We start from the raw sequence: 25,231 nt of genomic DNA on the forward strand, positions 1-25,231 counted from the left end.
CTTGGCTGCTGGTACTTCAGCAATGGTCACTGTTTTGGTCACATTCTTAAAAGAAGAAAGATGTTTTCTGACAGCAAGGCTTTTATTGGTAAATCACATAAAAGCCAGAGAAGTTTCAGTGAAGACTTTTGTACTGGTCCCCATGTTGCTGGGGGTCCCAGTTATGCACTGAGATGCACACAGCTTGGGGAGTGTAGTGCTGGCTCCATTCTAGCCACTGCTCACCTTCTCTGCCAGACGTCCCTGTGTGGGGTACACCTATTCACCTGCTCTTGGTGGCCCCTCAGGCTGACGGAAGCTAATCAGTAGAGGCCAAATATGATCACCTATATTCTCAGTATGTGAAAAATATATCCATTGGCATTTTTGACCCTGGAAATCCCAGAGATTTCCCAGTCACTGGGACTAACCCACCTGGGCCAAGATGCAGCATCATAATCTGCTCTCTTGCAAGGAAATTTACAGTCTTAAACTAAACCACAGTGGAATGGGGAGTTTTGAAAGGAGGAAGCCAAAGGTACAAATTAGAATTTACATTTAAGAGAGTGACATTAGATGAGGAATAATCTGAAAGAGAATCACTTCCTGGGACATAACTTAGGGGTCACACAAAATTAGAGAAAATTAAGTAGGACAGAATAATTGATACCACAGGGTGAGGAGACTGTCACTGGGCCAGACCTCACAATTAGCACAATTGGATGAGAACAATATACTCAGGTGTTTTCATGAGGCAAGAACCAAGCACTGTACATTGCTCAGTGCAACTCTTTTGTTGAAGGGTTTTTTTTTTTCAGTTTATTCCTAGAGATGTACAAAGACCCTACTCAAATGAGCTTCTGCAGTTCTAGGCACCCTTTCATAGAGAGGTGAACCTCTTCAGGATGTCCTGCAGCATTCCTATTCCTCATTGCTGTGAAATTGAGCCTCAGGTGTCACCTTGGATTTTAAATTCTAGTTGAGTGGTATAAACACAGAGAAGTATCTCGAATTTTAACTTAAAGATCTTGCTGATAATTATCCCACCACCAGCCAAATTTTGTTTTGTTTTCAATGGAAGAGAAAATAATGGAGAAATACTTGACAAGAACATAGTCCTGTCAATGCTTACTCTTGAGAAGAAGTGGGTTAGTTGGCTCAGGTCTATTTTAGAGGCAAAGTAGGGAATTACAGGAAGCAAAAATCTTCAATTTATCCTAAATAGCTTTTAAAATTCAGAACTGCTTTTTTCTTTTTTTCTTAAATTAGATGTATAAATTGTCCTCCTGGCAATTTCTCAAGTTTGGACTGAAGTGTGGGTAGAATGACATAATTATATAAATTATATTTCACAGTTTTCTTCCTCACATACCTTTATTTAGGCTCTAGTACTTGTCAGTTGAGGAGACAGATATATTCTTTTTGTTTTGTTTTTGTTTTCAATTTATTTGCTTATTTATTTTTGGCTGTGTTGGGTCTTCGTTGCTGCCTGCAGGCTTTCTCTAGTTGCGGTGAGTGGGGGCTACTCTTCGTTGTGGCGCACGGGCTTCTCATTGCAATGGCTTCTCTTGTTGCAGAGCATGGGCTCTAGTACGTGGATTTCAGTAGTTGTGGCATGCAGGCTCAGTAGTTATGGCTCATGGGCTCTATTGCGCAAGCTCGGTACTTATGGCACCCAGGCTTAGTTGCTCCACGGCATGTGGGATCTTCCCGGACCAGAGATCGAACCTGTGTCCCCTGCATTGGCAGGCGAATTCTTAAGCACTGTGCACCAGGGAAGTCCAAGACAGATATATTCTAGTATCTCTTCTAGTTCTTCGGACTGGGCTTTATGTTCTCTTGAGAACTTGGATCTAAAGGACTACGGGATTCCTTAGAACAATTTTTAAAAGGCTAGAGTTTCATTTCCAGCATGACAATGCGAGGAGCTCTTCAGACTCACTACCAAAAAAAAATCAGTAATAATTACAAAAGGACAGCCATTTAAAGTCTCTGGACGTGGTCCTGGGTGCATACAGCAAATGAAGAAATATTTATTTAATGAAATCTCCTAAAGCTCAGTGAACCCTGAGGTGTTTGATCCAGGACCCACTTCTCCCCTCTCCCCTCCCAGCTCACCATAGTGGAAACTCTACTGCAGACTGGTGCAGCCAAGAGCACAGGGTTCCTCTCCCCACAGATCCCAGGTAGAGGGCTGTCTTCCTAGGCAGGGCAGGATATCAGCATTTCTCATCCTGACCCCGGCTACCTGATTCTGAAGCTAAGTTCTATGCAAGTGTGGCCAAAAGGTGGGGGACTCCTTTTTTTTTCTGCTCAGCCCCAATTCATGGGATGGAAGCTCTGCCTTGGGCATAGAGGCTCTGAGAATACTGGGGCCCTAATTCTCCTTGTCCCAGATCATAAGGTGGTGGTTCCACACTGGGAGAGACAAGCTGAGAAGACCTGAAGCTGAAACCAAGCAGGACCCTGCAGAGCCTTCCTAGGTACAAAAGCCCCTCTGTGTCTCCCATTTCTTGTTTGTAGAAAAAGGCTTTGGTCTCCTAGGCCTTCCCAAAGTTCCAAAGAGCAGGCACAAGCAGTTATTAATTAGGGAAGTGAGGGAATGCAGAAACACAGGAAAAGCAGTCAAGAAACAATAGTTCAGCAGTAAAACAGAGGCCTACTTCCTCCTCAAGGGATATATACAACAATCTGACACATATCTTTGAGTTGTTCTGCAGGGACAAAGACTCCCACCCAGGCTGAGGATGGTGACTACATGCTGACCACAAGCATAGAGACCCCATACTGGTTGGAACCAGGTTGGTGAATAAGATTCCTGAAACACCACCCTGTTAACAACCACCAACCAATCAGAAGAAAGTCATACCCACTGCAACCCTCACCCTGAATGTTGCCTTTAAAAACCTTTCCCTGAAAGCTATCGGGGAGTTTGGTTCTTTTGAGCATGAGCTGCCCATTCTCCTTGCTTGGTGCCTACAATAAATGCTGTATTTTCCTTCACCACAACCCAGTGTCAGTAAATTGTCAAGTGGACCCTGCTTCAGTTCAGTATCACTTAAATTATCTTCCTTAATAATTTATTGATGCTTTCTTTGCTGATTTTTAAGTTGTTATTAGATGGACAGCTCTATCTTTTTCTGTAATAGTTTCCTCGGTGCTGTTATCAGATATGAACACTTGGCTGAATGAAGCATAGCTTAGACCCACTATGGTCTTTTTAAAAAAAGAAATTCTGGTAAAATATATATGACATAAAATTAATGATTTTTACCCTTTTTGAGTGTACAATTCAGTGGCGTTAAATACATTCACCCTGTCGTGTAACCATCCATCTACAGAACTTTTCATGTCAAACTGAAACTCTTTACCCTTTAAATGATAACTCCCCATTCTCCCCTCTTCTGTAGCCCTTGGTAACTAACTACCATTCTATTTTCTATCTCTAAGAATTTGACTACTCTAGGTATCTCATATAAGTGAAATCACACAATATTTGTCTTTTTATGTCTTATTTATTCACTTAGCCTGTTGTCAAGGTTCCCCATGTTAGAACATGTAACAGAACTTCATTTTATGGCTGACTAATAATCCACTCCATTACATTCATATACCATATTTTGTTTATCTGTAGGGAAACAAAATTTGCCACCCTAAAATGTCTCTGGCATGTGGATTATTTCAAGCTGAAAACAATCAAGGCCCAGAAGACTCAGGAAGAATTTTTGACCTTCCCCCTAAGTGCCTAAAGGAATTTAGATAGAGGGCCGATTACTGGAATAGAGCTATCACCAGAGATGTCTGCAAAGAACATGAGCTAGATGTGGTGGGGGAAACTCTTAGAGATCACAGGCCACCCTGTGTCCCACTGTCTCTGCAGGCTCAGAAAACATTTACCAAACGTTTACTTTTCCATCTCCATGTCAATTGCCTTCCTCCCTTAGAAGTCCCAAATCACTATTCCCAAATCCTCTTCTGTCTTTAGCTGAAGGTGGTATTTAAAGTGAGGGTTTCAGGGACTTCCCTGATGGCTCAGTGGTTGGGAATCCGCCTGCCAATGCAGGGGAGACAGGTTCGAGCCTTGGTCCAGGAAGATCCCACGTGCTGCAGAGCAACTAAGCCCGTGCTCCACAACTACTGAGCCTGTGTGTCACAACTACTGAGCCCGTGCTCCTAGAGCCCTTGCTCTGCAATAAGAGAAGCCATTGCAATGAGAAGCCCACACACCGCAACAAACAGTAGCGCCTGCTCACCACACAACCAGAGAAAAGCCCGCACGCAGCAAGGAAGACCCAACGCAGCCATAAATGAATAAATACAATTTAAAAACAAAGTGAGGGTTTCAGTCATTTGGGTGAGTTACTCAGTTTTCCTGGGCCTCTCCCATGTATACATGTTATTTAACTTTTGTTTGACTTTCTCCTGTTAATCTGTCTCATGTCAATTCAATTCTTAAGCCAGTCAGAAGAACCTAGAAGGGTAGAGGAAAATTTCTTCCTCCCCAACAATCCATTCATCTGTTGATGGACATTTGACTTGTTTCCACCATTTGGATATTATAAATAATGCTGCTATGAACATTGGTGTACAAATATCTGTTCAAATCCCTGCTTTCAATTCTTCTGGGCATATGCCTAGAAGTGAAATTGCTGGATCATAAGGTAATTCTGAGTGTAATTGTTTGAGAAACCACCATACTGTCTTCCACAGTGGTGCATCATTTTTGCATACAGTGATTATTATGTCTTAAGTTATGTGAATCAATCCTTCACTATAGGAAATTGATACTTGGATACACTGAACCAATATGGAAACATATGTCTCAGCTAAAATTGTATGATGTATCACAGAGTTGTCTACTAACACTTCTAATAACCATGCTGATTAGCTGCCGGTCTCTATAGCCTTAGGGGTGTGTGTGTGGTGTAGTGGAGCGGAAGGAAGGGTGTTGGAGCAGTCAGAAAAGAAGCAAAAATAATTCCACATCCTGCAACTCTATTTCAGTTTGGCTTTCTTGACACTGAGCTTTGGAGGGAATGAATAATAAGGGTGGAATAAGAAGGAGAGAAAGGTAGAGGAGTGTGGTAAGGTTAGATGGTAGGACTGGATCCGTCTGCTGTTTCTTAACTACTTGGTGTGAAATTAATTTCAGTGAGACAGTTTTCCTTGTTCCCCCACGTCATCTCAGATATTCTCACAGCCTATTTCCTTTCTAAGCTAGTATAATTTAAAGAGTATGCAGTTGACTTATAGCCTTCGAACAAATTGAACCTATAGGCAAAATACAAATGTACAAGGACTTAAACATTATGGGAGAGAGAGAGAGGGAGGGAGAGACTGAAATACTTTATCATTTTATTCTTCTTTCATCAGATCAGTCGCCTCCTGAAGCCATGGGAAATCACAGTGCTTTGGTACTTGGAGAGAGGTGAATGCAGAGGCATATCTGCAATTTTTATTTCTGGTGGGATTTTCTTCAAGACAACTTTACGATCTTCCCCATGGCAAAGCCTTTCACTGTGATTCAAAAACAGAGAGTCTTCCAAAGGGCCAGCATGGATCCCACATGCTTCTGCATGCTAAAAGAAAAAAAAATATGCTCTATATCACACCAAAAATCACTTTATTAGGGACTTCCCTGGTGGTGCAGTGGTTAAGAATCCGCCTGCCAATGCAGGGGACACGGGTTCAATTCCTGGTCCAGGAAGATCCCACATGCCGCGGAGCAACTGGCCCTGTGCACCACAACTACTGAGCCTGCGCTCTAGAGCCCGCGTGCCACAACTGCTGAGGCCCGCGCTCCGCAACAAGAGAAGCCACCGCAATGAGAAGCCCGCGCACCACAGCAAAGAGTGGCCCCCATTCACTTGCTGCAAATGGAGAGGACCCTCGTGCGACGATGAGGACCCAACGCAGAGAAAAATAAATTAATTAATTTTTTAAAAACCCACTTTATTAGATTGAGATGGAAGTTGCCCAATAGTTTTTCTAACTGTTCCTGTTGAGAAGGAAGGTCTAGTGGGCAGAGCAATATCCCTTTTTCAAAAGCAGTGCTCTCTCACTTGTGTCTTCCGACCAACAGGAAGAGCCAGTGGTGTGGGCTGCAGACTATAAACTTGGAGTCAGATCACTGACTTTTAACTTCACTAGTTTTGTGTTCTTGTACAAGTCATTTACCTACCGTGAGACTCAGTTTCCTCAAACATAAAATGGGAATTATTAAAGGATTCTTTGAGTGTTGAATAAAACATTCTATGTGAATGAAAAAACTTTCGCCAACTACTAAGTAAAAGAGCTACACAGTATGCAGCTGCTGCTGCACCCTGCTGCTGGATAGATAACAGCTACTTAAGATTCTCTTAGTTGTACATCTATTTCTGATTCTTTGATACTGCTGAACAGCAGTCTGGCCTGGTCTTGGGGTGCCGCTCCCTCTCTCCTATGCTGTGTTCTTGTTTTTATGTTGTTAAAGAGCTATATCATCAGGAAAAATGGTAAAATGAAAAGAAAGCATAGCTAGCATTTATTCAGTGCACATTCACTTCACTGTAATTCTCATTTAATTTTCACTTTTACTCTGTATGGTAGAATATTCCATACATCAGTCACTAATTATATTTTTTAAGTTGTTAGGAACACTGTCAACTAAATTGGAGAAGTGAAATAACAATGAAAGAATTATGCTGACTTATAGCTCTAAAGAGTAAGGGCAAGACTAACAGAAATGCTTTGATGCATTCAAAACAGTTCTTCATTATTGACTTCAACTCTAAGTTTATACCCGATAGTTCTAGTAAATGAAAAATATAAAGTCAGTACTAATATTGTCACCATGCTAAAGCTACTTAGGACATTGAAAATGACTTGATAAGCCACTAAGTTACATGAAATACAGCCCAATATTAAGATATTAGAAAGTCTTAATAACCATACAAATTTGATGTTTAAGTCTGGTATTTGAATCGTGATTTCCTTAGTTTCATATTTGTTTTCAAAATATCAGATAAAAATACATATAAAATAATCATCTCAAGGCAAATGGCAGCCTCATTTATTACATTGTATGTATGCATTTTATAAGAAAATAATTGAGCCATATTTTTGTATTTTGTATATCATATAATATTCATATTTTGTAATATCTCTGTCTTAACAAAGTACATTCTTATTCAACATTAATTGCTTATCCTTTAGAAATTTGGAAATTAGTTATATAAACACATTTCTTCCTAGGAATCCTAACATGAAATCTCTTCTTACTGATTCTTACAAAATATTATAATCTCCTTTAAAGAAACAACTTACCTTTTCACAAGTGAATGGTCAATCAATCTGAATTTGGAAAATGTTTTGAAACTATTGACTACCGAATCAGAGCATTGAGTGAGCAAGGAGTCTTATCTGTAAATCTAGCCAAAGTGTTCCCATAGCTCTCAACCTGAGTGTGCAGTACAACTGTAAAAATACACGCTCTGTAAAGAACAGACTTGTGGTTGTCAAGGGGGAGGGTGGATGGGGGAGAGTTGGATTGGGAGTTTGGGGTTAGCAGATACAAACTATTATATATAGAATTGATAAACACGGTCCTACCGTATAGCACAGGGAACTATATTCAATATCCTGTGATAAACCACAATGGAAAAGAATATAAAATATACATATATATATGTATAACTGAATCACTTTGCTGTACAGCAGAAATTAACACACTGTAAATCAACTATACTTCAATTAAAAAAAAATACATGCTCTGTACGGTAGCTTTAATGTTAATGGCGCCTACTTCTGATGAACTTAACAGCTGTGAGTTGCCATTATGTAGAGAAAAAGGTAGACACATATTTATGAAATCTTTTGGTTTATCTATTTTAAGTTTGTAATTGGGTTATTTGAATAGATATTGCTATTTAACTTTTGTTTGCAAGTTTATGTGAAGGCGCATCAAATAGTTTTTGTCAGAACAGAATGGTGGTTGTCGGGGCCTGGGAGAAGGAAGAAATGAGACAAAGGGTACAAATTTTCAGTTTTAAGAAGAATAAGTTCTAACGGTCTAATGTTCAGCACAGTGACTATAGTTAATAATACGGTATTATATACTTGAAAGCTGCTGAGAGTAGACCTGAAGCATTCTCACTGCAAGAAAAAAAGAGTCAACAATGTAAAGTGATGAATGTGTTATCTTGATCTTGGTAATCACTCCACAATGTATAGCAAAGCATCACGTTGTATACTTTAAAGGTACACAATCATATTTGTCTATTATTCCTCAATAAAGCTGAAAAAATGAAAAATAAATTTCAAAGCAGCTTTTGTAGAGTTATATATGTCTATTCACAGATATATTAAATAGTATAGGTTTTTTATTATAAATACCTATAGGAAAATACCTTCAGATTCACAATCCTGAATTTCATGTTCTGTTTCCAAGGCATTACATAACGTCTTGGGATCATCCCATGCTTTAATGAAAACCGTGGCAAATGAATCTCACCACACCTGAAGATTAGGAAAAAGCAAGAAGAAAGGATATATTGTGAGCTAAATTCAATTATTTTAGCTTCATTTTACGGAATGGAAGCAGCTGTGTCTGTGAGGTTTGGACCCTCGCAGATGCAGCACAGAGCTGTGTCACTGTTTGAGGCTCACCTAGTAGATAACCAAGCCATTAAATCCCCGAGTATCACCAAGATCAAGAGTCTGGGCTGGGTATCTGTAGCTCTAACTGCACGCTGTCCTTTACAATTTGCTCATGATGTTCATTTTGGCCTGACTTTATGGGGGAAGACAGCACACCATGACCTACCTCAGGCCTACTCATTACCTAAAGGAATCACTGGCCACTCACAAAAACCAGTAACGAATTTAGCTTCTGAATTTAGTACATGCCCTACACTCAGGTCAGACTTGCTTTCTCTGCACACACGTTGTTTTGTTCTGGAACATAAAGCTTTCTATATAGATGCCAAGGGGAAGCACAGAATTAGCGTCCTCATCTATGTAGCTCCCAGATTGAAGACAAAGAAACAAAAAACAAACAAAGAAACCACCCCAAAACCCAGAACCCTTAAGTCCTCACTTATTAGCAGGCTTAGATGAATTCTCATTAGAACAGTTGTTGGTGAGTTTAGGTAAGATAGGACAAGTGTCTTTGCCTGAAGCCATCACTGCCAGTAGTGACAGGAATTCTCATCTAGAACTTCACTAGTCTACTAGTCTAATTATGATGTCATTGCTGCCTCAGATCTAACAATGTTTTGCTAATTTCATAGCAACCCATCGCAGTTACTTTAGAAGTTAAGAGTGTGGCACTTAGAGCTATTTTCGGTGTTTTAGTACACCTTGAGTACACCATCATTCTTATCACGAACACTTAAAAAATAAGGATGCTTGCAGATATATTACAAATTTGACAGATACTAGAAAATATACTGGACTAAAGAATTATTATTCACAAATAATCACTTCAAATTAACACTATTTACCCTTAGCTGATTTTCCTCTTTACATACTGCACGTGGTTGATATGTGTCCCATTTGTTTCACCATTACTTAGACACACTTCAAGGTGTAAATCAAACTTGCCTAAACCCAAACCAATCCAACCCATTTTATCTCCTAAGATTTGAGTTATATCGCAGAGTATTTTAGGTAACAAAACTCATTTTAATAAAGAAAGGTTATGAGTGAGGATGAGCACCTAAATTACTAGGCCAGAGACATGGAGGGTTATTACTGCTAATACTCCTAGCCAGAAGGAGGAAAAATGTTAGGCTGAGCAGGAAGAATGACTGCAATGTACACTGCCTTGGTGAGAGTATTAACTGAATACACACCCGGCAACAGTCTGGAGAGAACTTTCTAGATCTGGATAGTCAGAAAGGTTTAGAGAAGAGTAATATTAATACACAAAACTTTACAGAACCTTAAAAACTGAAGCACTGGTTTCTATATATAACATTAGGATGTACTACAATCCAGAAATCTGGTTTGCAAATGTTAAGGAAATAACAATTGATGAAAACAATCTGGGAAGCGGGGAATGAGGGAGGAGCAATCCATTGAAGATGAAGTAGCCTGAGGCATTAATGTCCCTCAAAAACTGTAACTTTCACTAGAAAAATTAGCAGTATTTACATGAGTAAGTGGCATTTAGATTTCTGAATGTTGATTATCTTTCCTGATATACTATACCTTTTTTTTTTTTTTTTTTTTTGCGGTACGCGGGCCTCTCACTGTTTTGGCCTCTCCTGCTGCGGAGCACAGGCTCTGGATGCGCAGGCTCAGCGGCCATGGTTCACGGGACCAGCTGCTCCGCGGCATGGGCATGTGGGATCTTCCCGGACCGGGGCACGAACCCGCGTCCCCTGAATTGGCAGGCAGACTCCCAACCACTGGGCCATCAGGGAAGCCCTACTATACCTTTAAAATCACCTTACATAAAATAATCTCAGGGACTGTGGTGATCATTTTACAAGGCATAAAAATACTGAATCACTATGTTGTATACCTGAAACTAATGTAATATTGTAAATCAATTATACTTCAATTTAAAAAAATTCTTTAAATAAATAAATAAATGGTTAAAAAATCTCAGGGATAATGTTTAAATACTTACCTATTTAAAATGTTTCTTTCCTAGGTTATAGCAATTTTATGAAAGAACACTTGAGATTAAAAAATAAAATCACTTGAAACTCATTAAGGACTGCCAGAACTCCACTTTTATTTTTGCATTCTTTACGAAAAAAACGTAACCAATTACCATTTCCTTTTCTTTCCCTGCTTACTTAGCTTCAACATCAATGATCATGTATTTCAGAAACTACTGAAAGACTTCAAGTACACTGCTGCAAAGAATAGCTAATAATTGCTCCCTACATATTTTTGCTTAATCTATTTTGTAAACTGTAGTCAACTCCTGGAACATCTTAAGTAAACTACCTTTATTTCCTTAAATAAAAATGAATAATTTTAAACATCATGCAGATGAAACATTTTTAATACCTAACTTCCTTAACATAAGGTAAAACAGTCTTAGGCAGGCTGTCACTGGGAATTTTTTAAATGTCATGATAATTATGCAGGTATAGATCATATTCAGTATTTAACATATGACCAAGGTAACTAATAAGAGGTCAAAAACAAAGTTAAAGTTAAGCACAGATACTTCTTTGAAAAGCTTCTGATGTTTATTTACTTCTGCACAAACAACTTAAGTGGGAAGAGCCACTAGTATAAACCTATTTTTAGTCTCTATTATTAAAACTGCTTAAGAGTTCTTAGAACACAGAAAAACTAAATTTGAATGCATTTGTAATAGCTTAACAATTTAGGTCTTAGGATCTTTTAATGGAATGTTTGAAACCAATCATAATTCACTGCAAAGATAAATCAGAAAAAGAAAACAAACTTTTGAATGCTATGTTATAATGACCTGGACAAAACTGATTATCAACTAGTAATGATTAGCACATGCAATAGACTGAGAAATTAAATCCTCTGCTATATACTTTGTCAGACATGAGAAAGTTTTAAATGTTCTTATTGCATTCATCTCCCACATATTCAATTTTATTTAAGACAACAGTTCTCTCCAGATTTTTGGGTTTATCAGTGCAAAGTAAAATAAAGCAATCTCAGTAGAAATGGATTATTACAATGTTATCTTAGAAAGGCTTATTTCTCAAAATGTCCTAAAAGATGTCCAAATCATGAGAATGATCAACCTCAATGGCTTCCTCTGCATCCAACTTTGTTTCTCCGTGTCCTTCCTGTGATTCATCAAGAGAGGCCAGGGCCTCATTTGTGTCACTTGCAAAAGTCTCTCGTGATGTATCATCATCTTCTAGAAAATTTAGGCTTTTAATAGCTTGTTTCATCTTTTTTCCCAACACTTGTGTTCTTCTCTTCTTAGCAGCTTTTTTATTTTCATATTCCTTTTGATTTTCAATGTAGAAAATGTCCTACAATAAAGGAACAACTTTAGTAAACAAGAACTACCATTTATTGAAAGCCTGTTGTAAGGCAGACTCTTTATATTATCTCCATTTTCCACACACAAAAAATATTAGATTCATAATTGAACACGGAGTCCAAGATATTTAATAAATCCTCATTGCAAGTTGAGAGGATGAAGCTATGATTCAAACTCAGCCTAGTGTTAGGTCTAGGGTCCATGCTTATTATACCATATACATCAATCTATAAAGGTTTTCTAAATAGAAATATACAGTAGAAAAATCATATTGTTTAGGATTTAAATAAAATATATTTTATCACAACAAAACAAAGTCTTTGGTATAATAATTTACTAACTCTGAAATGTCATCATAACCACATGTTATATGCTAAGAAACTGGCCAGGCCCGAACTGTGTGACTAAATATGATCATGTAACCTACACAACGTAAGAAAAATTCCAGCCCTTAAACACTGCTGTAATTAACATGTGAGACTATAAATCTCTGCCAAAAACTTTTATCACAAGGCATAAAAATGATATAGTCAGCACTTGGATTCCAGGGTGCCAGAAAAAGGATTTTATAGTATGACAATATGAGAATCTTCTACTACAGGGTTTTTCAAGTATGGCACTACTAAAACTGCAAACCAAGGAATTCTTTGTGTAGCAGTCTGCTGTGTGCATTGCAGGATGTTCAGCAGCCTACCTGGCCTCTACCCACTAGCACACCCACCCCACCGCCAAACGGTGACAACCAAAAATACCCCTAGACATTGCCAAATATCCTCTGAGAGGCAAAACTGCCAGTGAATGAGAACGGTTCAAGTAGAAAATACATTTCCATTAAAACACTACATGGAAAAACAAAATAACTTCTGGGAACCTTGATACAGATAGATAAATATAATTTTAGAGGGTACAAAAAAAAAGGTCAGGGATCTAAAGAGAAGGCAAAAATGATGATGCTAATACAAAAAAGATTCAAAGATTTAAAAGAGAAGCTAGTACAGGCAGGACACACTTTCGACATCCTATTATATTCTAGGAAGTGACTCTTAAAAGCTGTAGCCAAGGGCTTCCCTGGTGGCGCAGTGGTTGAGAGTCCGCCTGCCGATGCAGGGGACACGGGTTCATGCCCCAGTCCGGGAAGATCCCACATGCCGCGGAGCGGCTGGGCCTGTGAGCCATGGCCGCTGAGCCTGCGCGTCCGGAGCCTGTGCGTCCAGAGCCTGTGCTCCGCAACAGAAGAGGCCACAACAGTGAGAGGCCCGCGTACCGTAAAAAAAAAGAAGCTGTAGCCAAGTCAGTTCCTATTACATTCTTAAAGTGCATAAAGTGTAAATCCCTTCTTGTTTATAAAAAACAATATGGAGGATGGTGAGATAAAGGGGGCCCTCTGCTTCGCTAAATAGTAAAAGCAGCACATGGAATTAGCAGAGGAAGGAACCCCGAAATGAATGCAATAAGGGAAAGCGTCAGAATATGAGAGCTTTGATGAAGAGAAGGAATGAAAGTATTTGCTAAAGAAATGAGGATGGGGGTGGAGAAGGAGGGTACATATGTGAGAAAAAAGCGCAGGAAGGACAAAAAGGGTGAATTCAGAGGAAAATGAGGCCAGCTACCAATTCCTGAATGAGCACTTTTATGTGCCAGGCATTACGCTGAGAACTTTACACAGGTGTGAACTCTTTTCATTCACACAAGAACCTTATGAGGTGGGGATTATACTTGTTTTCAGATGAGGAAAGTGAGGCTCAAGATTAGAGCCAACAGGTAAAGGTATAAAGTCTAAACTCATAAATGATTTCTTCAAATCCATATTCTTAAACCTTAAACCTTCGCAAGACTGTGATAATTCACAATTTTTTTAAGAGTCTACTTACCTTCAAGTGGAGCAATAGTAGAAGTATTTTCATTTTATATGGAAGCACATCCAAACATCTTGATAAAAACAATTCTAACTAGTACAATGCTTGGCAACACTAAATAAAATTATGAAGTTCCCCTTTTCCCTCCAAATATGGCAATCCTTATTAAAAAGGAATGTCATTCTCATGGGTTACGAATTTAAACAGAACTGGGATGACCCAAAGAAATGTCTTTGTAGCATATTATTAATGTTGTTACAACAAATGCAGACAACAGATAATCTGAGAGCAACTTTTTTCTCCCATCCATCTCTTTGTATAATTAACTCTGCAAGTTAAGAATCTGAAGTGCATACTATTTTCGGAGGGAGAACGTTATAGGTGGACTTATTAACTTTTTTTTTTTTTCTTTTAAACATAGTCAATTTTATTCTCCTTAAACCACAAAATAGAGTCTTTGGTTGTAAAAACACCACTAGCTACAGTCTTGCCAGGAGGTCCTGGCTGGGGAGGGGGCAGTTAGCTGGCAGCCAGAACTCCTGAGGGGGGGACCTCTTTAAAATGCTGACAGCCAGGTGGCGGGGCCCCCACACCAAGTCGGGGGAAGCACCCCGACCCTCTAGGAGGGCACCGGGCCAGGCCCCGGCGCCGCAGCCGCATGGCACAGCAGCTGCTGCACAGCACCACCTCCTCAGGGTCTGCGGCGCCGGCAGAGGGCCTGCCCAGAAGCACCACGGCCACCTCTCCATCCTCCTCCAGAAGACCGGGGCTCAGAGATGGCTCTGAGGACCTCAGCTCCTCAGCAAAATCTGGGGACAAGCGTCCCGGAGAGGTGCTCGTCTGGGGGCCGAGGTCTTCCCAGGGGGTCGGTGATGGGGTGGGCGTGGGCGAGGGGGCCTTGGCCAGGCACCCCAGGGGTCCCCGCTTCGCAAATTAACTTCTAACTATTCTTACTTTTTCTTTCTTCACAAACTTTGTATTGTCTAAAACAAATTATAAGGCCATATACCGAAACAAAATCAAATGAGAAAAAGTTGAAAACAAGCCCACTCAGTTCAGTTTTGGCTTCCAAGTTCTACAGACTGTGATTGTTAGCAATATAGTGACTAAAAGAATAATTATAACACCATTATTTGGATGGCACATGAAATTACCTATAATAAAATTATATCTGTCTTAGGCTTTTCCCTCTAGTAACAAAGATAGTCAATCCACGCACATACAGAAAATTTGGTAAAAAAAAACCCAGAAAAATCTTAAAAGACAAAACATTTATAATCCCTCACAACAGACCAAATCATTGGTAATATTTTGGTGCTTTAACTGCCAGTCTATTGTCCCATGCCTCTTTTTCTCTATAAATTTGTACTTTGTCGTTTTAAAAAATTCAGTTATTATTGCATTTTCTAATTTTCTTAAAATTGCTTCACAAAAATAGAGGCTACAGGATAGTTGTTTTATGAATGTCCCTATTAGTCAACATTCCCCTATTATTAGATACTACAAACGTTTCTGTTTATTATAATGCAATGTTTCTTGTTGTTCAAGATAAAAATCTACTAACATTAAATCTCCTTCTCCACAATGAGTTAGAAGAAATGAATTTCAAAGATAGGTGATTCAGGTCTTCCCTGGTGGCGCCGTGGTTGAGGGTCTGCCTGCCGATGCAGGGGACACGGGTTCGTGTCCCGGTCCGGGAGGATCCCATGTGCCGCGGAGCGGCTGGGCCTGTGAGCCATGGCCGCTAAGCCTGCGCGTCCGGAGCCTGTGCTCCGCAACAGGGAGAGGCCACAGCAGTGAGAGGCCCGCGTACCACAAAAAAAAAAAAAAAAAAAGATAGGTGATTCAGTGAAAACAGCATGGGTTTGAAGTCAGAGTCCTTCCTGTGTGATCTCAGACCTATCCTTTTTATTGCTCTGCATTTGCATATCAGGGTAATACCCAATGATAGACAGTGCCAGGCTGATGGTGAATAAATGTTATTTTCTTCTCTCCCGCTTCTGGAAATTGTCCAAGTTTAGTTGACAAACAGCTTTTCTAGACATCATTTTATTTAACTCCTTTATAGCAATATTAAATAGGCAGGACACATATTAAAGTCCTCACTTTATAGATGAGAAAATCAAGGCTGAGGGAGAATAAGCAATCTGCTCATAGTCATATAATCACTAAATGGCAAAATTAAGATTAAAACCTAGATTTTGAATCTTAGAGAATTCTTTTCATCACATCATGCTATATCTTTGAAAAGAGTCACATTTTGCTATCTAACAAAGACCCAAGAAGAATGTTCCTTCTAAGTACACACTCTGATCAGGGGTTATACTGGGGGAGGAGGGAGAACATCATTAAGGTATAAGCTCTGTTCTACCACTCAAAAGTTGTGTTCCCAAGGAAATTCACATTGTTATAAATTTATTATCAAAATAATTGTTCCAATGAGGAAAAAAGTAGTTACAGAGTAGAGATTTCAAACGTGCAACAACAGTAACATTTCCTGTAGGAATTTCAGTAACAGATTTTTTTAAAAATGACTAAAAGTGAATAGCCAGAAAAAAGAAAAAAACATTGAGCAGATGCAAAATATGCTCACATGTAGCATCAGCTCAAGAGAAAAGGTTTTTTTTTTCTGTCATCATCAGCATTACATTAGTACGGCTAAAGCACATTCCTATGACCTTTATCACCCACTGTTATAATAAAGAGAATACAAAATTTCTCAAATATTGTAGCTGTGTTGCACATGTGTACCATCTCCTTCCTATGCAAGAAGACAGTTCTCAATTTTGATCACATGTGCTAAATGCGAGTCATGTTCCTTAATTAATAAATTAAAAGGTAACTGAATTCTGAGCTGTGAAAAACCCACAGTGTATAAGATTTCCCATATGACATTCTGGTAATACAAAAATGATACTAAAATGCCTGGCTTCCAGTTTGTGAGGAATGAACAAAACAAATGTGTGAGCAGACAACAGAATGTAGTATATTCTATAAGAGAGCCATAATGGACTCATCAAAAGGTCTAAATCATGGAGAAAAATGTAGGATTAAACAGATCAAAAGACATATAACAAATGGGATGTGGAAATCTAGATAGGATCCTGATTTGGGGAGGAAAAAAGCTAGAAAATACATTCTTGGGACAATTCAGGAAATTGGAATAAGGGCTAGATAGATACTGGGATGATGCTATGAAACTGTTCTTATTTTTCTTAGGTGTGGCTGTGTAGGATATTGGGAGATGCTTGTTGAAGTAATTAGGGCTGAATGTCATGATGTTTGCTCCTTATTTCCCAATGGTACAGAAAAAAAATTGTACAGGTAAAGTAAGAATGTCAACATGTTAACCACCCCTGAACCTAGGTGAAGGATATATGGGTATTCATCCTGTTGCTTTTTCATCTATTCCACGTTTGAAATTTTTCATTCATAAAAAGTTGTAGGAGTAGAAAAAAATAATTACATGCTAAGAGACCAGGAAAAATTGCCATAAAAGAAATCTTGACCTTGGCTCTGAAAGGGAAGAAAATGAGGAGGCAGAGCTTTACCAAAGGCACAAGGTTTACTTGAAATGAGACAATGAAAAATTGGTCAGTACAAGGCAGAGCAGGTAACATAGATCAGTAGAAAATGAAGCTAGAGGCTCAGTGGGAGTTAAATTATGATGGATCTCAAAAGTCAAGGACATTATTGTTTCTACCTTAATTTGTTCCTCACTGATACTAGGAGTGTTCTTCAGGAGATTCAGGAAAACTCCACCTGGTGTTCTTCTTCGACTACCATTCTACAAAAAGGAACAGAAAAATGATCCTGTGAAGACTCTTCCAGTGAATGGTCAAAGCAACTTTTAGAGACATTCCTAAGGAGATATTAAGGTCTACAGTACCACTCCAGTTTAACTGCAGTGTCCTTCTCTCCTCTCCAGACTTCCATTTGCTCTATTTCTTTTCCCATGGCATGTATCACTTCTTGGCATACTTGAAGATACTACATTTATTCTTTACAGACTGTTTCCCTCCCACCCCCTATTACAACATAAGCTTCCTGTGTCTAGAACAGTGCCTGGCACACAGCAATAAAGAACTGTACAAAGAAAGAATGCATGCACCAAAAGAAAGTGAATTTGGACTTGCATCTTCCCAACATTCAGTAGATTTCCATTAGCTCACTGGTTTTATTACTACTGTATTATTACTACAGTATTAAAATTTTGATATAGGGAATTCCCTGGCAGTCCAGTGGTTAGGACTTGGTGGTTTCACTGCAGGGGGCCTGGATTTGATCCCTGGTTGGCGAACTAGTATTCCACAAGCTGTGTGGCACAGCAAGAAATTTAAAAAAAAAAATTTTTTTAAAGTAAAATATTGATATAATCTATAACTTCGTGCTCAACTGAATGAAAATCTAGGTACCTTAAACAGTGACACAAACAGGGATGCCAGTATATTCATGATTATTATAATTTGTTTTGTTGTTAATTTCTGGAACCTATGTTCACAGGCTGTTTCCTCACCCAGTGCTATCACTTCTAACTGGTTTCTTTTCTCTCCATTTCCACAGCATAATATTTAGTCTCTTGTGATGTTATTATTCAAATTCATGAGGAACAAATAAGAAGGAAGCCATTCAATCTTCATCCTCACCCTGTGCTGAAAGCTCAATTAAATGAGATCTGCAAAACCATTCATTCTATGGGATAAACTGCTACTGCTTGTGATTTGGCCCAACCAGAGAAGTGCTCTTTATGCCATTCTGGAGCAATGAAGTATTTTTTAACTGTTTTTTCATTTTTGCTTTCTCAACCCCAGAAGCCTCTTTAGACATTTTGTTTCCTATTCACTCCTACCACCCATGAGATTTTAATACTCACAGATATACTTTATATTTATCTGTGCTTTTTACATAACAAGATTTTTGGTTTTTTTACCCCCAAGAACCAGTTTCCAAGAATGCATGAATTGGGCTTCACTGGTGGTGCAGTGGTTGAGAATCTGCCTGCCAATGCAGGGGACATGGGTTCGAGCCCTAGTCTGGGAAGATCCCCCATGCAGCGGAGCAACTAGGCCCATGAGCCACAATTACTGAGCCTGCGCGTCTGGAGCCTGTGCTCTGCAACAAGAGAGGCCACGATAGTGAGAGGCCCGTGTACTGCAAAGAAGAGTGGCCCCCACTTGCTGCAACTAGAGAAAGTCCTCACACAGAAACAAAGACCCAACACAGACATAAATTTAAAAAAAAAAAATGCATGAATTAAATGAGCCAAAAGTAACATTTCTTTTTTTTAAAAAAAATAAATTTATTTATTTATTTATGGCTGCATTGGGTCTTCGTTGCTGCGTGCGGGCTTTCTCTAGTTGTGGCGAGCGGGGGCTACTCTTTGTGGTGGTGCGCAGGCTTCTCATTGTGGTGGCTTCTCTTGTTGCAAAGCACGGGCTCTAGGGCATGTGGGCTTCAGTAGTTGTGGTGCATGGGCTTAGTTGCTCTGCAGCATGTGGGATCTTCCCGGACCAGGGCTCGAACCCTTGCCCCCTGCATTGGCAGGTGGATTCTTAACCACTGCGCCACCAGGGAAGCCCTGAATTTTTAAATTATTAATGAAGGTTTTTAAAAGTCTGAAACACACTGTAATAATTTATAAATAAGAGAACCAACAATCAGAGACAAGGGCATTTTATTAAAAAATCACATGAAATAATACAAAAGCAGAAAGAATGAAGCAGTTAGTCTTACCATTATAAAAAGGCCACCATTTTGTTCAACTTCAGCAGTTTCCATCAGAAGTTCAATTGCCTTTTTGTTCCCAATTATCCTCACTACTCGGGCTATCAAATCTTTCTTTGGTTCCTGCAACCTGATGAGGAACAAATGAAGTAATATTAAACTTTTTATTTGTTGCAAAAAGTTGAGGAAATCTACCTTAGTCTCCAATTTAGTTCCTAGCTAGAATTAACTTCTCATTTTAATAACATTTGCTTTCCAAAATCCCCAATATTTAACCTTGGAATCACTGACATGGAAACATTCCTATCTTGGGTCACCCAAGGAGATCATAACCTCCAGGATCCACCTCAAGTCTCATAACTGGCATCTTCACTTTGCCTTATTGGATTATGGCATATTTCAAAAGAAACATGCACACATAGCAAGGGGAATGCAAGCCTAAAAGCAAAAGAAGATACAACCAGTCTACTCTCATCAAAACAAATAGCAAACATATACCATGCTTTCTAAAAGTTAGCTCTCCTAACTCTAGAGATGTCTAAAAGCTTTAAAATGGATTGGATTTTTCCCTCTTGGGCTCCCTGCCTCAGAACAAGGAAATAGCTAATATTTACCAAAGGCTTATTATGGGATAAGCACAATCCTAAGAACTATACATGCATTATATCTCAGTTAACTCTCTCAACAACCTTATGAAGCAGGTATTATTATTTTCATTTTACCACTGAGAGGTAAAAACACAGGGAGCCTAAGTAGGTAGCACTTCTGACATCAGAGCCCATACTCCATAGAGATGAAGGAGCATTAATATTACAGAAGTCTTACCAGTTCCCTAACCAGCCCTGGCTTCTTTTGTTTCTTCTGTTGTGGAAAGAGCAGTAGACTAGGAACAAAGGGGCTAGACTTTAGTTCCAGGTCTGACACTTACTAAATTTGTAACTTTGAGCAAGCCACACAACTACTGGGCCTCACTTTCCTATTTGTAAAGTAAAGGCTTTGGTTTACAAAATCTCGAAGTTCCTTTCCAGAACTCAAATTCCAAACTCCCTCAGTATTTTAAAAAAATCCAGTATGAGTATTGACAGGCTTGCCTGGAAAGTAAATACTTGTTTTCCTACTAGCTATATTACTCTTGAACCTTACCTGTTTTCAGATTTGTGACACTGTTCACTAGTGATTTAGAGCTAATAAAAAAGTAAGCAAAATTTCAACTTTTTATTTATTTATTGACCTCCCCGGGAGGCTTGCAGGATCTTAGTTCGCCGACCAGGGATCAAACCCGGGCCCATGGCAATGAAAGTGCCAAGTCCTAACCACTGTACTGCCAGGGAATTCCCAAAATTTTAACTTTTAGTATTTCTTGTTAAAAATACATGAAATGGGCTTCCCTGGTGGCACAGTGGTTGAGAGTCCGTCTACCGATGCAGGGGACACGGGTTCGTGCCCCAGTCCAGGAAAATCCCACGTGCCGCGGAGCAGCTGGGCCCGTGAGCCATGGCCGCTGAGCCTGCGCGTCCGGAGCCTGTGCTCCGCAGCGGGAGAGGCCACAGCAGTGAGAGGCCCGTGTACCGCCAAAAAAAAATAAATAAATAAAAAATACATGAAATGTAAATTTACCATACATCAAGCAACTCTACTCCTATTTATCCAAAAGAAATGAAAATCTGTGTCCAAAGATGTGTACGTGAAAGTTCGTAACAGCATTATTCATAATTTCCCAAAAGGGTAACAGCCGATATGGATGTGTGCGTGCATATGCGTGTGCGTGTAAATAAACAAACTGTTGATTCCTGCTACAACATGGATGAATCTGAAAAACACTGCAGTAAGTGAAAATAGCCAGGCACAAGAGACCCCATACTGTGATTCCATTAACGTGAAATTTCCAAAAATGCAAATTGATAGCAACAGAAAGTAGATTAGCAGTTACGTGGGAATAGGAACAGGAACTAACTTTAAATGGGCACATGGTATGAGGGATCTTATAGGGTGATGGAAATGTTTTAAAAGTGCTTTATGGTAATCGTTGTACAACTGATAAACTTACTAAAAAAATCAACACTTGAAATGGATGAATTTTACCACATGTATACCATGCCTCAATAAAATTGTAAAAAAAAAAAAAATTCATGAATGCTTGAAAGCACTCCAAAAAACCTACATGATTTAAAAGGATATGTTTTTACCTAAAGAGTTCTATAGCACTAAATGGAAAGAGTTGCTCAAAAGTTCATAAAAATCTGCAAAATTATTCTATCAGGTCTGCCCAAATTTAAGAACACCCAGCTATATTCATATAACCACATAAGCCTAGAGTTCATGCCTTGAATTAAAAAATTTCAAAAAGGAACACCATTGTCAGTGTATTTGGAATCTGTGTTATTTCTCATAAATGGAAGACAATTGGTCAAGTGCTCACTTGTAGACAAATTTAAATACTCACCTAAAAGAAATTTCATCAGCCACTTTCTCTTGAGAATCGTCCTCTGTGATCTCATATCGGCCTTTATAGTTCATTTCTAGTCTGTCTCCTAGTCTGTCTTTGACAGGTCGTTTCCTTTTGAGATGACCTTGCCCATTTTCCTCCTCCTTTGATCCCGTTTTTTTGCCACCATGCATATATTCATCTAGCTCTTTGTCTAATTCTTTTGTATGCTCTTGGGATTCCCTCTTAAGTTTCTTAGCAAGCAAATAATTGTACGTCTCGGATTCTCTGCTTCTGTCAATAGTGCCCTCCATTCCCAAGATACCAAGTTCAGTGGCCACTGCATCTTGATTCTGTTCCTGCAGCACAGCACCCCATATGTTGTTAACCTTCTTCCCTCCAGCAATAGGCGGTTTCTGGCTGCTCTGGCCAAACTGAAAAGGCTCTGGTTTGGAAGGAGTGTTAAAACATTTTTGTCGTTTGCGCTTCCAGAGAGAGCTATCATCATCTGAATCCGAAAAACTCTCCTCACTTGAATCCACACTTTTAACAGTCCGATAATGTGATACCGGAGCACACACTGTTGCAGTACTCTGGAAGGGCCTCACTGCACAGTCCCCACCTAGTGCTTTCTGCAAGTGAAAGAAAATACAATCAATTCCATAAAACACATTAACTCCACACACCATGTGCTTTTTTTTTTTGCGGTACGCGGGCCTCTCACTGTTGTGGCCTCTCCTGTTGCGGAGCAGGCTCCAGACGCGCAGGCTCAGCAGCCATGGCTGACGGGCCCAGCCGCTCCGCGGCACATGGGATCTTCCCGAACCGGGGCACGAACCCGTGTCCCCTGCATCGACAGGCGGACTCTCAACCACTGCGCCACCAGGGAAGCCCCACCACATGCTTTTTAAAAAATTATTTAGGGATTCAGCTGGACCATTTTGAAGGAGAAATGATCTTCAAAGATCTCTGAAACCAACTGAGGCCCTGCATTTCTAAAGGTCTACACGGAATTTCCTTTTTTTTTTGCCTGTGCCGTGCGTCTTACAGGATCCCTGTTCCCTGACCAGGGATCGAACGCGGGCGGGCAGTGAAAGCACCAAATTCTAACCACTAGACCACCAGGGAACTCCCTGGAATTTCCATTTTAAAAGCCACAAATTCATATTTCTATATAGCTAATACAGCACGTAGTTCTAAGACCCCTTTTAAAAAATTTCCAAAGCTTTTAATTCTCACCTTTAGAAGATTTTCAATCTTTTAAGTTATTGTCAGAATGTTTGAAAATGACATACACGATGTTACTAGCAGTTAAAACAGAACTTGTTTTCTTCCTTTCCAAAGGTGCCTGCCATGCATTTGATTACATCAACTGTCTTTATATGGTTTTGTGACTATGTTCCTTTTAGACTAGACAGTAAACTCCTATGTGTAAGAATCTCCGACAAATTACTTTTAAAACTGCAGAGTCCGTGGCATTAAGTTTACCAAGTCATGGGTCAATCTATGTAAAACAAACTGAAAGAGACTGAAAAACAAAATATTTTGGTACCGATTTCCTAAGAAATTTCTATGCAAAAGGAATCACCTTTGCTTTTTCAACTAAACATTAAACAAAGTATTTGTTAAGTTCCTAATATGTGCTAGAAATGGGGGTGGGGTATTTTAAGTCTAGAAGGTAAGTCTTCCTATTTTGAAATAATAATGGCACTAACACTTGTCAGCCATTACTCAGGCTCCACTGAATCCTGACAGCAACCCTATTACTGTCGTACTATTATCATTCCTATTCTAAGATGGGGACACCAGGCTAAATGACCTGTCAGAGGTCACACAGTGGCGGCGCCAGGATTCGAACGCGGAGACTGGCACTAAAGCCTTCTCAAAAGAGCTTGCTACTCAGTAGGGCGGCCAAGACAAACGCCTACTTAGAAACCTGGGAAGCTAACACAAAACCCAGTGCCACATTATGGCATGACGAAGCTAGGTTCCAGGGGAATATGGAAGACCAGGCCTCTGAGCAAGTGATGAACTTCATCCCTGGTCCTCACTCCCTTTCTGCTCAGCGTGCACACCAGCGCCACAGGCTGTTTGCGGGCAGAGGTCCCCAGGTTCTACATTTTCGGCAAAAAAATGCCCTTCCGAGACAACCTAGCGGCGCCGAAGTGGGGAAGCCCGTAGGTTTAGAAAACGAGGAGCGGAGCACTGGAGGCGGGGAAGAGGCAGCCGCAAGCCCGCCTCCGGGAGACAGCCCGCCTCGCGGAACCCGCTTCGCAGCGATACGCCGGGCTAGGTTCGTACGGCCTCCTATCCCCGCAACCTCCCTCGCTCCGCGCGCCGGGCCGCGGGACGCCCGCCCGCCCCTCACCCTCCCCGCCGCACCGGCTCGCGCGCCGGGCCCGGGGACGACCACCCCTCATCGCAGCCCAGGCTCCGCGCTCCGCGCTCCCGGCCCAGAGTCACCCGCCCCCCCCCGCACTCACCGGCACCTGCAGCGGCCTGTCGCTGGGTGCCACCGTCATGTCGGAATCCGAGTCAGAAAGTTGCCCATCTTCCATGTCGCCTGCCTCCTGCGCCATCTTCCCGCGGCGCGGTGCAACGGGCCGAGAGGGCACTTCCGGCGGGGCGGCGGGCTGGTCTGGCTGGCTCTGACTGGTCGGGCGCCCCCGCGAGGGGGGCTGCTCCCGCCCCGGCGGCCGGTGGACCCAGACGCCTGGGTCGAGGCTCGCAGATGTTGCGCTCGCTTAACGCTATCCTGGGAGAATGAGTCCTCTGCTGCTGCGGCACTCTGGCGCGTTCCCTACCGACCTGTTTCCGGCAAACCTAAAGATGCGCATGGATGGCAGCCATGAGGGATTTCTCCCCCAGCCTCACAACCCTCGCCTGGATGCTCTGGGCAGGCCTTCCTGCTTCCATTCTTTCTCCTCTGTGATCCACCGTGCATGTAGCTTCCCGGGGAACCTTCCAGACGGGACGTGAGGTCACCGCCCTGCTCAGACTTTCCAGGGCTCTCCTCCGCACGATAAGGCTTGAGTTCTCAGTACTAACAGCGGAGCTGCGGGTGTGTGCCTGTCTGGTGTCCCCCTCCGGCTTTCCAGCCACGCTGGCGCTGCTCACGTTGTTCCTCAGGCACCCTTTGTCCTTTCCCGGCCCAAGGGCTTTGCAGTTGCTGTTCCCTCTGCCTGGCTGACTCTCCAACACCCGACAGCCCGTTGTTGCACAGGTTATGCTGTCTCATGATTCTGATTAAATGCCACCTTCTCAGAGAGGTCT

General features: G+C 40.8%; 2 protein-coding genes across 2 annotated transcripts; both read right to left on the reverse strand.

The window, feature by feature from the left end:
- Positions 1-5,219: 5,219 nt before the first annotated feature.
- TEX43 (testis expressed 43) lies at positions 5,220-10,182 on the reverse strand. The gene is made up of 3 exons (XM_004279859.3): positions 9,056-10,182; positions 8,367-8,475; positions 5,220-5,558 (listed from the first exon to the last, which is right to left on the reverse strand). The coding sequence occupies exons 1-3, from the start codon at positions 9,139-9,141 to the stop codon at positions 5,349-5,351; spliced, it is 405 nt and encodes a 134-aa protein (XP_004279907.1). The 5' UTR covers positions 9,142-10,182; the 3' UTR covers positions 5,220-5,348.
- Positions 10,183-10,677: 495 nt separating this feature from the next.
- On the reverse strand, positions 10,678-24,573 carry PHAX (phosphorylated adaptor for RNA export). Its single transcript, XM_004279858.4, has 5 exons — positions 24,442-24,573; positions 21,977-22,590; positions 19,543-19,663; positions 17,513-17,596; positions 10,678-11,942 (listed from the first exon to the last, which is right to left on the reverse strand). The coding sequence occupies exons 1-5, from the start codon at positions 24,535-24,537 to the stop codon at positions 11,673-11,675; spliced, it is 1,185 nt and encodes a 394-aa protein (XP_004279906.1). The 5' UTR covers positions 24,538-24,573; the 3' UTR covers positions 10,678-11,672.
- Positions 24,574-25,231: the final 658 nt, after the last annotated feature.

This window comes from Orcinus orca, chromosome 3 (genome assembly GCF_937001465.1).
Source record: "Orcinus orca chromosome 3, mOrcOrc1.1, whole genome shotgun sequence".
Taxonomy (NCBI): Eukaryota; Metazoa; Chordata; class Mammalia; order Artiodactyla; family Delphinidae; genus Orcinus; species Orcinus orca.